Genomic DNA, 15,452 nt, shown 5'->3' with positions numbered 1-15,452 from the left:
CCCCTTCTCCAACGTTGATCTCTAGTATTCCCCTTCTCCCACGTTGATCTCTAGTAGTTCTCTGCCTTTGAGTCTTTGACTAGTGCTATCGGATGTGTGCTCGCACTGCTCTTATATGCTGCCTCCTTAGTTTCACGAGATGGTCCAAGTCCAATGGAATCAAAATCTTGCCCTCGTTGGGCCATGTGAGTTCGGCCCGGTACATTGATTTTTTTTTTCATTTTTTCACCTCTACTGTCTTCAACAATATACGAAGGCATGAGAAGTGAAAGTTCCGACGCACTTGATCTTTAGTGTGATACTTGCAATTCAGTTCGAGCTCATTCTATACGGTACACATTCATTTGATTGAAGATAACCGATGAACCCGTTTTTCAATCCTAATATTGCTTTCTCCTTCCCGATGTTTCTCCTCCCGCACGGTGGCGAGCTCCACCTCCCCCAGACACCTTTGAGTTCCGGCCTGCAACTAAAGTTTCATGAAATCAGGAATGGGACGGGGCAATTTCTTCCTGATGTCTCAAGGACTAACCGTTCGCCGTCGTATGCACTAACCGTTCGTCGTGCATGCATCGTATTAGTGGTGATATCGCTTCCCCCTCCATTCATGGACAACATCCTTATCGTAACCTTTTTTTTAAACATGAAATCGATCCTTATCGTAACCATGAGCAACCTAGTAGACCGAAAGCGAATATCCAACACCAGAACCCAAAACGTCGCCATTAGCTTAAAGCCCTAGACACGACATGAGCAAGATCAACACCACCTACCACACCTAGTACGCGGTATCCTCCTCGTCTCTTTGTTTGCGGCGCGCATGTGCGGCGAGATGGCCAAACAGCAAAACTTCAAGGGCTAAGGCCGTTTGTTTAGTTCCAACGCAAAAAATTTTTGCGATGGAATCTTACTAATTTGAAATAGTAAATAAAATCTATTTACAAAACTTTTTGTATAGATGGGTTGTAAATCGCGAGACGAATCTAATGATGCTAATTAATTTATGATTAATTCATAATTAGTGGATGGTTACTGTAGCATCGCTGCTACAAATCATGAATTAAGTAGACTCATTAGATTCATCTCGAGATTTACAGCCTATCCATGAAAAAAGTTTTGTAAATAAACTTCATTTAATACTACCTGCATGTATCAAAACATTCGATGTGACATATTTTTTCGTTTACAAATAAAGATCTAAACAATACCTAAACTACAAAAGCAAATAACCAAGGAATGCCACGAGAGAGAGAAAAAAAAGAAACAAATGCATTTTAAACCCCCCGCATTTATTATTCTTCCTGCTCCTCCTCCGCTAGGCTCCACCGCCGCCCGCGGCCTCGCCTACTCCTACTCGTTAACGCTCACATTTCCCACGCCACACTGCGCCTGCTACTACTCCGTAGTGCCGTCCCGTCCCGTCCCAGCCGCCTCGCTCCTCCGGCTCCGTGCCCCCACCTCGCCCCGCCGCCGCCGCCCGGGGAGGCTTCCGCGACCACCCTGCTCCGTCCCCGCTGTGCGGGCCCTGCGGCTCGCGGCGAGCATTCCGGGCTCCGGGTCGCCGGGGCCCGAGGGTTGCCGCGCGGATCTGAGCCCGCCGGGTCGGAATTCGGGCGAATAGCTGGCAGCGGGCGTTGGGTCGGGTTGGGTTGGCGAGTTTAGGCGGGTTTGCGCGGTGGGAGGAGTTTGGGGGAGGAAGAGTTGGTGAGGTCGTCGCTGGGTACATGCGCATGCGCCCCGGAGGCCTCTGCCGCCGCCGCCGCGCCGTCGTGAGGAAGCGATGATCGAGCAGTTCGTCAACTTCGTCATCCGGCCGCCTCGGTAATCACCCTATCCCCCCTCGCGTGTGGCGGGAATTTGGTCTGCTCTAAGATGCAACTGCAGGTTGGTTGAACTTTTGGCGGCCGTTACGCCATAGTCAGCGACGGTTTGTAGATGCAAACGGATGGATTTTGATTTTCTAACTATGTCTACGCAGCGCTTATGAAATTCTGTTCTTCTTTTCCACCAAGGGCCGCACCCGAACTTCATTACTTCAAGAAGTAACGAAATTACAGAAGTATCAGTTCATAGGTTCTGCAAAGAAAAGGAACGGAGTAACCAGCAGTTTGCTGGCCCGACCAAGAGGCTGAGGAGCCAGAGTCTACAAAGCGGGGGACACAGCCACCCAAACCGAAACAAGACCAAAAACTAAGCCAACAAAGACTACCACCAGCCGGGAATGCAGAGGGCAAAAAGTACTGAAACTATCTCCTGCAGAAAGAGGGAAGCCAGCTCGCGTCTACCGAAGAAGAACCAAGCCCGCGTCTTCAGGGGGAGCTTCCTGTGGGTGGAAGGACAGAGCAGTGTTCTTTAGAGCTTCAGCACCCATCATCAGCTCCAACTTGCCTTGGGGCTTTTGCAATCCTGCCCAATAAGAGAGAAAAGATGATGCCAAGCAGATGATCTCAGTAGGAGATCGACATTTCTTATCTTCAAAACAAATAGAGTTTCTTGTTCTCCATAAAGCCCAACAAATGGCTGCCAGACCGACCATGAAAATCTTTTTATGATGAGGCATGTATTTAGCAGCCCACACCCAAAATTGTGAGAAGGATGGTCTACAGTCAGCTCCAATTACAATAGAAACTAGACTCCAACAGTATCTGGCCATTGCACAACCAAAGAAAAGATGCTCAATAGTTTCTGGAGTACTGCAAAAGGAGCAAGTTTGATCTCCCTGCCACCCTTTTTTGGACAAATTGTCCTTAGTGAGAATAGCATTAGACTTCACTAGCCACATAAATACTTTAATTTTCAGAGGGATTTTTGCCTTCCAAAGATTTTTATTTTTATCTTCAGTATCAGCTGCCCATAGAGAAGCATATTGGGATTTGACTGAGAATTGACCATCTCTTTCACCCAGCCACTTGGGATAGTCTCTTTCATTTGACAACGCACAGGGAGCCAACATATCCCTCAGCTTTCTCACGCTCTCCTGTTGTCTCTCATCTAGCCATCTTCTAAATGTCAGGTTCCAACCTCTATTTGCAAAAAGGGCTACTGATCCTGTAGTCTCATTACATGTCAAATAAATCTGGGAATTTCTCTTTGAGAGAGATCATGCCACACCAAGAATCCCTCCAAAAATCAGTAAACTGTCCATTTCCCACACACATTACTCTTCCTTTCAGATAAATGTCCTTTATTTTCAACAGATCGTTCCAGACCGGCGAGTTCACTGGTTTTACTTTCAGCTGTGCTATATTTTTATCCTTCACATATTTTTTCATAACAATTGTCTGCCAAATTCCCTGGCAAGCCTCCAACTTCCACCACCACTTACACAGAAGGCTGACATTCAATTTCCAGTGATCTTGGATGCCCAACCCGGCTTTATTTTTTGGCCTGGCTGCTTTTGTCCATTTCACTAGATAGTATTTCTTTTTTATTCCACCTCCCTGCCAAAAGAAACATTTTCTTGTTTTGTCTAACCTCTTGTGAATTGTTTTTGGTAGCATATACAAGGACATACTATAAATTGGTATACTGCTAAGACAAGAATTCAGCAGGGTTAACCTCCCCCCAAAGGACAGTGAATTCCCCTGCCAACCTCCCAATCTTTTAGTAAGTTTTTCATCAAGATTCAGCCAATCCTTAATGTGAAGGCGAGAACCACAAACCGGTACCCCCAGGTATTTCATAGACCACTGTCCAACTGCACAGTTGAATAGTTCTGCATATCTCAAGGATTTTCCTTCATCTTGCGATATCATAAGCACTTCACTTTTTTCAAAGTTGATCTTAAGACCAGACAACTGTTCATAGAGATAAAGCAAAAGTTTCATATTTTGAGCTGTGTCGTCCTCATCTTGCAGACATAGAATTGTATCGTCCGCATATTGGAGAATTGCAATGCCTTTATCAACGTAATCAGGTACCAGGCCTTGGATTAGATCGTTTTTTTGGGCCTGTTGTATCATTTTTGCTAATGCATCAGCTGCAAGGTTAAACAGTAAGGGAGACAGAGGATCCCCTTGTCTCACACCTTTGCCACTTTGAAAGTAACTTCCCACAAGATCATTTGCTTTTACACTCAGAGTACCCCCAGTAACCACCAACTTAATCCAACGACACCACTTTTCACAAAAACCTCTCTGCCGCAGGAAGCTAAACAGGAAGTCCCAATTTAATTTATCATAAGCTTTCTCGAAGTCTAACTTCAAAATAAGCCCATCTTTCTTTTTAATTTTGGTATCATGCAACACCTCATTAAGTGCCATTACTCCATCCATAATGTTTCTTCCTTTAATAAACGCTGATTGGCAGACGTTTGTAATTCTGCTCATACAATTTTCAAACCGAAGCATCAAGGCTTTGGTAAAGATCTTGAAACTCACATTTAGTAAACAAATGGGTCTATACTGTTGAATTTTGGTTGCTTCTTTCAGCTTGGGTATGACCGTATGAGGGTGATAACTCCATAATTGAGTCTCCCCAAATCTAAATTGTGAATTTCAAACTCCAAGAACATATCCATAGTATCCTCTTTGATAATCTCCCAGCAGTTTTGATAAAACTCCACTGGAATATGATCTGATCCAGGTGCAGAATTTTTTTCCAAAGAGAAAATGACTGTTTGTATCTCATCTAAAGTGAAAGGTCTACAGAGGAGATCATTCTCTTCCTGTGTCACTTTATCTTGTTCATCCCAACATGATGAGTCTAGCTTAAAGGTAGGATTTTCTGAGGGACCAAAGAGATCTTTATAGTACATAGTAGCATGTTCCAAAATCTTTTCATCTTCCACTATGGATTCCTCATCTTTTTGTAAGCAAAAAATTGTATTTTTCCTCTTTTTTCCATTAGCCACTTTCTGAAAGAAGGCCATATTGTTATCACCTTGAAGCAGCCAATTCAGATTGGACCTCTTATGCCAGTATTCTTCCTCTTCTTCCAATAATTTTTGCAACTCCGTTTGAATAAAAGTTTTCTTGTCTAATAAATCTGCAGGTAAACTGGAACTTTCCTCCATCTTCTCTAGTTTGGTTAATTCATCTTGTAAGAGATGTTAAATGTTTGTATCGTCGGACTTGTCCTTTCAAATTCAGTCCCCACCCTTTGAGGAATTTTTTAACTCTATTTATTTTTATGTACCATCTCTCTACTGCAGAGCTAGCTGTGACTTTTCTCCCCCAAATTTCCTATATTTTTGGTAGAAAGTCCTGTTTAAACCAGGAATTCTCAAAACTGAAGGTTTTGTTCTTGATTTTGTCTTGATCTGTACACAACAACAGAGGGTTGTGATCAGAAAGGTATCTTGGGATCTTTCTCAGATTGGACAGAGGGAAGAGAGATTCCCAGTTCTCGCTCATCAAACATCTATCAAGTTTTTCCAGAGTAGGATCCTCATGATTGTTGCTCCAAGTATATAACCCACCATTCAAAGTCAAGTCCCTTAAAGCATAGGAGTTGATAATTAAATTAAACATGTCAGAGTACCTGTTGGGTCGAAAGTTTTTATTTTTCTCATCACTGAATCTTAAAATGTTAAAAGTCTCCCCCTAGCAACATAGGGTCTTTGTTTTCAGAACAAATTTGAGCCAATTCAGTCAAAAAAACTTCCTTTCCTTCATCTTGAGCTGGTCCATAGACATTTACCAGACAAAGGTTTTTCCTCAGTTTTTTGTCAAAAACTTTCACCATTATAAAATAAGTGCCTGTTTTAGAGGAGAGAATATCAAATCTTTCTGTTTTTATTCCACTTAAGATTCCTCCAGATCTACCTCTAGATGGAATCCAGTGCCAGACATATTTTTGTTGAGGATCAATTTTTCTAAAAAAAGCTCAGAGGGTATCTTTTTTGATGGTCTCCTGGAAGCCCACAAAATCAGCCTGGAATTCCCATAGTAAATCTTTTACAAAAGTCTGCATACCTTTTTTTGCCACCCCCCTACAATTCCACATAATGCCTATCACAAAAGTCTGCATATTCGTTCTCCATAAAGCCTCTAGATGAAACTCTGTTCTTCAAGTACTTGAATCCGTGGAGTTAATTGCAACCACTGATGTTACATTAGGATTGGAGCAAACAGTCTTTTCTTCTGCCTTGCTATTGCGAATTCTGTACCGGGTGTTAGTTGAGCAACTGGCTCATCATAATCGCATGTACTTTAGTGGCAGAACCAAACTGGCCTGCGTTAGTAACCGAAAATGGCTTTTGCATCTGGTTAACATGTGCATTCATACCAACTGCACCTTTCTGAAACAACTTTGTGCCTTTTCATTAAAATGCAAGATAAAATATATAAGATCGAAAGCTTTCAGGTTTTGGTATCTTCCAAATTGTTTTGTCTCTGTTTCCTGGTCTGTGGAGATTAACTGGCAATGCATTTACAGTGCAGAGTACAACCCAGACCAGTATTTATGGGAGACGGAGTTTACTCTTGCCGGAAGGAAGTACAAAAGGCTAGATTTGGAGGCAAGTAAGGGACACAATTATGTGGATTTTTTAGTGTCATTCATTTGTGAAGACTTGGTGCTGACTATCGATATCATTGCATGCTAGCCTTATTCTTGTACTTGTATGTTGCAGCTTACTAATGAAAGAGGTCAGACATTAAAATGCAGCCACTATGTTCCTGCTGTCATACCGGAAGACACTGCCCTTCCGTGTGTTATCTACTGTCATGGGAATAGGTACGTACATTTCTTGACTTTGGCTCGTGCTATTAATTTATTTATTCATAAACTGCTCTGCTGATCAGACATTTTAATCATTCTGATCAAATGGACTTTGAAGCTTTTACTTGTCAACAGTAGTTAACGCTTAAAGCCCAGTCACTATTTTGGGTTTATGTGCTAGCTATAACTTATGAGCTATCAAGATAAATGCTATTTCTGTTTACTCTCATCAATAGCCATTTTGACTCATTTAACAAATTTCTTCATTAATTTGATGCAGTGGATGCAGGGCAGATGCAAATGAAGCCGCTGTAATACTTCTTCCGTCAAACATCACCCTCTTTACGCTTGACTTTGCGGGATCAGGGCTATCAAGTGGAGAGTATGTCAGCCTAGGTTGGCATGAGGTGCATAGTCATTATATTTATATAATTATTGCAGCATTCATAGTATATTTTAATTGCTGTGTTCTGAAAAACATTACTATTCCGGTACTCCCAGAAGCAGGATCTCAAATGTGCGGTGTCCTTTCTACGTAATAATAAGCAAGTTTCTTGTATAGGCCTTTGGGGGCGCTCAATGGGTGCTGTTACAAGGTAGCTACAATGCTTTTTTCTCTACTTTGTCTCAACATTATGTTGGATTATAGAAGAATATCTTTCTTACAAATTGTGCATCTTAAAGACTTTGTACCGGCCATTAAATTGTTTCCCTCTTGGCCTTTCATCTTGATACTTGCATTCAATTAAGAAAGTATCTTTAATATTTAGCTCTTCTGGTATAGTTCTGTTTTGGTAATTCATCACGATATGTGTCCATATATTTGATGCAGCCTGCTGTATGGAGCAGAAGACCCCTCAATTTCTGGCATGGTTTTGGACAGTGCTTTCTCCAACTTATATGACTTAATGATGGAGCTTGTAGAAGTTTACAAAATACGAGCCCCTAAGTTCACGGTATGATTATCTTGTGCGGAATGTTTGGTTCTCTGTTTTCATTAAAGTTGCATTTTATTGCTGCAATTTATGTGTTTTTTATGATGTAATCATAGGCACAGACATGTATTTTAATATAACAAATGTTCATAGTAGGCTTGTTTGTGTAACCAGAAAATTATACTGTTTAGCCTTTTGGGATGTCCTGCAGCTCTGTATATTCTCTGTAGTGTAGACCACTAGGGTGCATGATCCTAGTGTTGATGTCCCATGCAGTATTTTTTCTAATCCTGGCACTATGAATTTGCTACCTGATTTCTGTTCACTGCTGCTGGTGTTCCATGACATAATGTTTGCTTGTTGTAGGTTAGAAATGATTCACCAAATAGGAAAAGTGCTGCTGTTAATTCGTAAATATCCATAGTATAGTCTTTCCTGCTTCGTCTTATGTTCAACTGCTCACTGTCTGTTGCTATATTATCATTTGATGGTTGTTGTGATACATATATTTTCAGGTTAAGATGGCTGTTCAGTACATGCGACGCGTCATTCAGAGAAGAGCTAAATTTGACATAATGGATCTTAATGTTGTCCAGGTTCGTTTCTATAATAGAATTTCAATCACTGAAGAGCCTGGTAAATTTTTTTTAATAAACTGGACTGGAACAATTTGTTATAGCTATGGTCATTGATTAGGACAATAGTATGGACTATGTATGTCCTATGAATGAATGCTAAGGAATAGTTAGAAAATGTTTATGGTTAGCTTAGACCTGACTTGATTAGATTTCAATTGGATGACTTGAATGCAATACAAAAAGAAAATGAATGTTTCATTGTATGCGTCTTTTTTTTTTGCCCAAGTTAAGCTTCACAATTGCCTTCGCTGTGAATACTAACATTAGACAAGTAGAGCATCTACATGAGATTGATTGAGAGTTGAGACACATTGTTTGTAGCATAAAATCTCGTGTTGTACTTGCAATCTTTCTTAGTTCTTTTAAATCTACATGCATAATCAATTTCACCTTTCAGTCGAACCCATAGGATCTGATTAGCCTCTCTTTCTGGGATTATTTTTGGCTTCACCAGTTTGCACCAAAGACGTTTATTCCTGCATTATTTGGACATGCATCGAATGATATGTTTATCCAGCCACATCACACAGAACGTATTCACCAGGCATATGCAGTAAGTGTCTCTCTAGCTTGCTTTAGGAAGGCTGACCAGTACATACATATCTCATATCTTATAAATACATTCTCATCAGTGGTGATTGCTCCTGCTGAAGGGCTTTGTCTTGCTGCCCATTTTGTTGACATTTTGTATTTCTCTGCAGGGGGATAAAAATTTAATCAAATTTGAGGGTGATCACAATTCCCCAAGGCCTCAATTTTATTATGACTCTGTTTCAATATTCTTCTATAACGTTCTTCACCCACCTCAATTTCCTTCAACATGCTCTGATAAATTTGACAAGTATTACAACCTTGGTGCTTTTAAGGGTGGTCCTGGTACAAATGAGGTATTTTTTCTCTTCATTTCTGTGTGAAATCTTCTGCCTTGTGTTGTACGAAGCTCTCCTAGTAGGTTACCTATACATCTACTCGAATTTTCAGAGCTTATTGTATGAGATCATCAATGGTCTACGGGCAGCCGGCACTGATGCAGGCAGTTCATCAGCTGCTACAACTAATTTTACAAATGGTGTGGCTCTTCTTCCTTAATTATCATGCGTAATACTTCTAAGTAGCTGTTTCTTCCCTGCTGACTTCTTTTTCATTGTTTCAGCTACAAAATCAGTAGTTGAGTTGCTGACAGAGAGGGTAAATCAGCTATCTGTCAAAAATGATAATGACTTGGTAAGTCAATTGTTGGTTGTTTTCCCTCTGTTACTTGAGATCTTAACTTAGATATCTCCACTTAAGTGCAGGATTTCCTTTTGGATGAAAATCATAACCTCACTCAGATGGACAGCAACACAACTGAGTGTCATTTAGAGGTAAAAGCAGATCCTGCATAGTTTATTTGCCCAAAAGATAATCACCTTCATGATTTCTTTACTTGAACTTAAGAAATTTCTTTACATGTTAGGATAAAGCAAACAGACAAACTGAGGAGTGCTGCTCATACACCAGCTCAAACAGAGAGAGCTGGGGAAGATGTTCTTCCTTGGGCGCAGCTAGTGATGGATCATCTTCAGGCGAGCAGCCTGGGATACCCAATCATAAGCATAAGGTACATTTCTTAAGTTTGTACCATTTGGGTGCAAGCAACTTTTCTGTTTATTTGCTACTCAAATTAATATGCTATTTTTCAAACTCGTGGTGTCCTTTGACTTGATCTGTGATCCAGTAATCATAATGATCTTGAATCTCATCATCTTCTCCCAAAATGTAGAGCATGACTCTAAGGGCTTTAGCAACACCACTGAGACGGATACGAAGGAAGCCTCTCACGATCCCAAAGGAGAAGAAGAACCGGTCCCTATGGAAGAGGCTAAAAAAAGAGAGGCAAGAGATGGGGGAGAACTTATCCCAGCGTCTCCGGCTGTGTCTCCAAGGCCAGGCTCGACACAAGAGAACCAAGTCGTCTTGACTACTGTGAATACACAATTAACTCGGGCAAATCTGCTATGAACTCACTGATGATTCACCAACAAGACTGCACCCCGACTTAGTTCCTGACATTCAGCACTGATCATGCTGTGTACATTGGTTGAACATTGCTTAGAATCTTCTGTCAGGTCATGGATTGTCCCAGCCCCAGTGTGTGTTAACTGCCAATCTTCCACATTCGTTCCAATTTAATCCTGTAAATTCCATGGCTGTAGAATTGTGCTGTGTGACTTGTGGTTGGGGAAGGGGCGTCAGTGCATGGCTTTCAGGATTTGTGTAGGGTTTGAAGGTCGAGTTGTATCGATAGAATCTCTCATTTCGATGCTGCTCGGTGACTCGTACTGTTGTACCTGGCGTGAAATGGTCGGTGAACTGCTCATTCTTCGCATTTGCCTTTTGTCACTAAACCATTCTCTCTGATTGTGCGAGTGAAGATAAACGTACCTTTCCCTGTTTTGCAAACTTGAATCACCAATCTTTGAATATCACTTGAAAGTTCTCTTTTTTTTTCTTTAACTCGAAACATCCGTGATGCTCTCCCAAAATTAAACTCAGCATAGTACGCTGTTCGCTGTTCCAGTACTTTAGACCATCGCGTTTGTGTTGTTTGCGAGTGTCGTTCCTCTCGGCCATGTTCACATACAAATTGCAATGCATCCGTTGCCTTTGTCGATGCATGATGAGAGACAGCGACATGGCCCTGAATTCCCTTCATGCTGGACTCCAAAAGCGTACTAGTTCGGCGTCTCGTCACCAGACAATTTTGACCCTCGAGTCTCCAGGAGCCGAGGGTGTCACCGTCCACAGCGTCCACGCCGGCAGGCGGCAGCGTGTTTGTCTCGGCAACGGCAAGTGAAGTCATCGCCCCGTTGGTCATCCCAACGCCCAAGCGACAGCGGACGCTCGTGTCGCCGCAGCGAGCCAGCGACGCCTCCCCCAACCGCCCTCGGCGCCGGCGGGCCCAGCATGTCAGTGGTGCGGAGCCACTTGTGGACCCCACCTGTCGGCGAGGCAGTGGCCCACCGTCCCGCACGCAGCACGCTGCTCAGTGCTCTCCGCACCGGACCCTCTCCTCTCGTGCTCCGTTTCTCCTGCTGCTGCTGACTTGCTGTCTTGCTGAGCCCAGCCGCGGCTGGAATCGAATAACCAGCCTGCGAATTCCCTCCCCCCGAAGGCCAAAGCTCCCACCTTTCCCCCTCGATTCCGAGCGCCAGCCCGCGGGACTCCGCGCGGGAACCACGTCGCCGATCCTTCCTGCTCTCCCCGAAACCGGATTCTCCTGGTGCCGCGAGGCGGCGGCGGCGGCGTCCCAGGCAAGCGCTCCTCGTCTTGCAATCTTTTTCTTTTCCCCCCACCTTCCCGCCGCCGTTTGATTCCACGCTAGCTCGTGTCGATCTTCTTGAGCGTACGCAGCTTCCTGCTTCTTGATTTACTTTTGATGGAATATTGTTGTGGTGCTCTGAGAACCAAGTGGCTAGGATTCCCCTTTCCTCAGGTGGAATCGGGAACACCTGATATCCTTTTTTTAAGATACTCTGTTGTTTCTTGTTGATGTATATGTTATCCGATTCCATGCTTGCATATGGATATGGTGTGTGATTACGATGGTGAAATCCTGTTCTAGTGATTCAATCAGTTTGTTCGGAGTTCAGAGTTTCAGACAGCCTCTTGTTCTTGTTCAGTGTCTTGATTGCTTCCACTACTTGCGTTATAGTATTGTGCTACCTGGAACAGCTGCCATGCCTGAGCGATGATGCTTAACTCGGTTGCTATTCATTTTCAGATTTCAGCTGCTCTGTGTGTAGCAGATTGGGGACTTCTTTTACTGTTTTTTTTTTGGGGGTCAGTATCTGAACTGATAGCATGGGGGCTGTACTTGGACGGCAAGACACCAGCAAGCGGAGTTTCCATGGTTCAAAGCTGGAGGCGAGGATGGTGGGTGCCATGCAGCAGAGAGCGTTGCATGGAACTACACTGAAATCGTTCGATGGTATCGTCATGAAGTTTCCCAGAATCGATGAGAGTTTTAGGAAATGCAAGACTATCTTCGAGCAATTTGGTGAGTCCTACACCTTTGCCTGTGCTCTGGACCACCAGTCACTCTTTAATATCCTTTCATGCATATAGTTTGTGAAATTTCAATGGGGGCAATCCTGTGATGGGGGTGATGGAGCATATCTTATCAACAGTATTCTCAATATTCAGAACCAGACCTGACAGTTTGAGTAACCCATTAAATGCTGTTTTACATATAAGTTTCTATTTATTCATTTAATAAATCATTGTACGCATAGCTCCTAAGCATTTAAATATATAATACATGTTTGTAGCTTGGAAGGTAGAGTTATAGAGAGCTAGAGATATCCAGTCTCTACTTTGTACTTCAAAAGAAAGCATGTATGACAGGCAGTAATCAAAACGAGCCATGTGGAAGAGAATGTTGTTCTCTGATGAGTACTCACTAACTGGTGCTAATTAATTTGGGCTTTATCTGTTTTTTTCATATTCTCACTCATGTGTCAAGAAGTGGATTGCCTTTTCATTTGCAGATGAAGATTCCAATGGTGAAATAGATAAAGAAGAACTGAAGCATTGTTTTCAGAAGCTGGAAATCTCATTCACAGAGGAAGAGATATGTGATCTCTTTGAAGCTTGTGATATAAATGAAGATATGGGCATGAGTTTCAATGAGTTCATTGTCTTTCTGTGCCTTGTTTATCTTCTTAATGAACCAGCTGTCACAGAAGCAGTATCCTTCATAATTCATATAATAGCAATCTGAATGTTTCCTTAGATTTATTGTTCACATCGTGTAGTGTTGCTACGGAGGCATGCAAATGTTATTTTAGTTGGTAGTTCGTTTATAGAATTAAATATGCCTCTTACTGGCACACTTTAAGATACCACTGCACTGTATCAACAGAAAACTGTTTTCCATGAAATTCTCATCACACTGTAAGTCTAATTGGGTTATATAATTTTCAGCACATTAAAAAAAGGGCGTACCCAGTGCCGTAGGCTTCCCGCACTGTGCGGGGTCTGGGGAAGGGTTGTTTTTAAGCCCCAAATTTTCAGCACATTGTACATGTGAAAATTCCTGCATTCAGGTTCTACTTTAGATCTTTTATGCCGTTTCTGTCAGGCGCTTTCCTGTTCCCTTGACCTACTTCACAGAAAATAAAAATGGGACTAGGAAATCTTGAGGCAACTTTTGAGACCTTGGTTGATGCATTTGTCTTCCTGGATAAGAACAAAGATGGGTACGTGAGCAAAGATGAGATGATCGAAGCAATAAATGAGACTACAACTGGAGAGCGCTCATCTGGGCGTATAGCCATGAAAAGATTTGGTGAGTTTTCCATTTCTTGGTAGCTCCATACCATGACCTACTAGTCTTTGTCAAAGTTCCTTTTCGTGAAGTGAACCACCATGTTTTCTTCTGGTTTGGACGAGTCTCTGGTACCTGCCCGTCTTTGCTGAGAGAGAAAAGAGGTAGAATTGGGGGGAAAGTGTCTTTAAATCAAAATGCTTCTTGCAAAAGAAAGGCATCTACTCATGAAAATGACAAACTTCCTAATGTTTGTTCAACACCTCTAGTCATTTAAAGTTGTACTTTACCTGTTACCAAATGGTTTGCAGCAATCGTCCCTTATTATAAAAATACAGTTTTATAATTTCAGTTGGTGTTGTGAAACTCATTGTCGTTTCCCAATCCTAACATTTACTGATTTACCCTTTTTAAATGGCACCAGAAGAAATGGATTGGGACAAGAACGGCATGGTGAGCTTCAAGGAATTTCTGTTTGCATTCACTCGCTGGGTAGGGATTGATGAAAATGAGGATGGCGATGAATGAGGACCGAGTGCAAAGACTGGTTATTGTTCAATTGTTAGGACCAGATCAGCCCTGAAGTGGCTGGAAATGAATGACAGAGGAAAGGAGTAGTCGGTGTTCATTGATTGCTTGTTCATCTTTATGTTTATGTTTATGTTCTTAATAGAATGCCTTGTATGTCCGAACACTGGTATCATGGTACAGTTGCTATCTGTTGCATCGTTTGTTACAGTATATACGTATTAACGGGACAGGAAATGAAAACCTCAATATGCCAGTCTCCTTTGCTAGAATGATTGTCTATAGAGTGGGCTGGACTTGTGCTGATGAAATGAGTCCATTTCTATAATATTTCTTCCTTTTAATCCAGGTATGGTTGTACTGACAGAACAGAGGATTTGCACTAAAAAGTTCTGGAATTCTTTTTTCCCCATTTGAGTTTTGGAGCACTGCCCAAACTGAATCACATTGTTCCATTGAATGAATAAATACATGACATACAACATAATACCACATAATGCACGGCAAACATGGCAGAGTTTAGAACATCCGTCTTCAAAGCCGGAGTCTTCGGGCTCAGTTTTCCTCATAAACCAGATCAATTGTTTCCTTTTAAGTGAAATGAGCTCCATGTCCTCTTCGAAGAGGTTCTTTGAAAAAACATCCACCTCAGAAGAACATGAGACCAACAGCTCTACCAGAGATCTACAGACACTTTTTTCACCATCCAGCCTGGCACGTTTTTCGTTAGAGGGAGAAAAAATAGTAGCCAGTACAAACAAGAGCTTTGGAACAGGGGTCCAGAGCTCTAAACACAAGATCTACAAAGACTTGCAAACAGGAACTAAAAATTGTGCAGACTCAATATGGAGACCAGTGTCACAACCATTCTTCTGGCCTCTAAAAAACCCTACTCTTCCAGCAACATCTCAATTACTGGTTGGGTGCAAATGGGAACCAATTTAAACCAGAATTTTCTCCAGTAGCGAAGTTAGTGTTGTTAGCTGCTGACCCCACAACACAGCAATATGTGATCACATAAATCAACAAATGGTCAAATATTGTATAGTTTATACATATAAGCTATAGAGCTCAGCAATAGATGTAATGTCAACATAAACAAAGCCCTTCCTTGAGAAGTCATTACCTCTGGAGTCCTGACACTCCAGGCAAGGCACCCTTTCTATTGTGCTGAAACCTACAACACACAGTGCGTGTGTGTATACTATAAGTTGGACACCTCTCTGGTATGTCAACGGTCTTGTTGGGTCAAACCTATACACATGCTTCGACTCATAGCATTCATGCTAATTGATGCTTATTTTCAATACTGCAATTATTAGTTATGAGGTCTTTTAACGCCCTTAGAAGTTGCTCCTCCTATATAAGATTTCATTTCAT

At 42.0% G+C, this 15,452-nt stretch overlaps 2 protein-coding genes across 3 annotated transcripts; both read left to right on the top strand.

The window, feature by feature from the left end:
* The first annotated feature begins 1,360 nt into the window (after nt 1-1,360).
* On the top strand, nt 1,361-10,626 carry LOC120703891. The gene is made up of 14 exons (XM_039988096.1): nt 1,361-1,821; nt 6,379-6,460; nt 6,575-6,678; nt 6,944-7,070; nt 7,165-7,259; nt 7,496-7,619; nt 8,114-8,194; nt 8,691-8,789; nt 8,938-9,123; nt 9,218-9,305; nt 9,390-9,460; nt 9,532-9,600; nt 9,693-9,836; nt 9,999-10,626. The coding sequence occupies exons 1-14, from the start codon at nt 1,781-1,783 to the stop codon at nt 10,194-10,196; spliced, it is 1,509 nt and encodes a 502-aa protein (XP_039844030.1). The 5' UTR covers nt 1,361-1,780; the 3' UTR covers nt 10,197-10,626.
* Nucleotides 10,627-11,306: 680 nt separating this feature from the next.
* On the top strand, nt 11,307-14,344 carry LOC120703893 (probable calcium-binding protein CML21). 2 transcript variants are annotated; one of them, XM_039988098.1, is made up of 5 exons: nt 11,307-11,529; nt 12,000-12,275; nt 12,766-12,965; nt 13,391-13,565; nt 13,969-14,344. In XM_039988098.1, the coding sequence occupies exons 2-5, from the start codon at nt 12,080-12,082 to the stop codon at nt 14,070-14,072; spliced, it is 675 nt and encodes a 224-aa protein (XP_039844032.1). In that variant the 5' UTR covers nt 11,307-11,529; nt 12,000-12,079; the 3' UTR covers nt 14,073-14,344. The 2 variants fall into 2 exon arrangements, with proteins under 2 accessions (XP_039844032.1, XP_039844033.1); XM_039988099.1 differs by having other exon boundaries at nt 11,311-11,529; nt 13,972-14,344.
* The last annotated feature ends 1,108 nt before the right edge of the window (nt 14,345-15,452 follow it).

The sequence above is a fragment of the Panicum virgatum genome, chromosome 4K (genome assembly GCF_016808335.1).
Source record: "Panicum virgatum strain AP13 chromosome 4K, P.virgatum_v5, whole genome shotgun sequence".
Classification (NCBI taxonomy): domain Eukaryota; kingdom Viridiplantae; phylum Streptophyta; class Magnoliopsida; order Poales; family Poaceae; genus Panicum; species Panicum virgatum.
The sequence above is the reverse complement of the archived record's forward strand: the minus strand, read 5'-3'. Positions and strand labels throughout refer to the sequence as shown.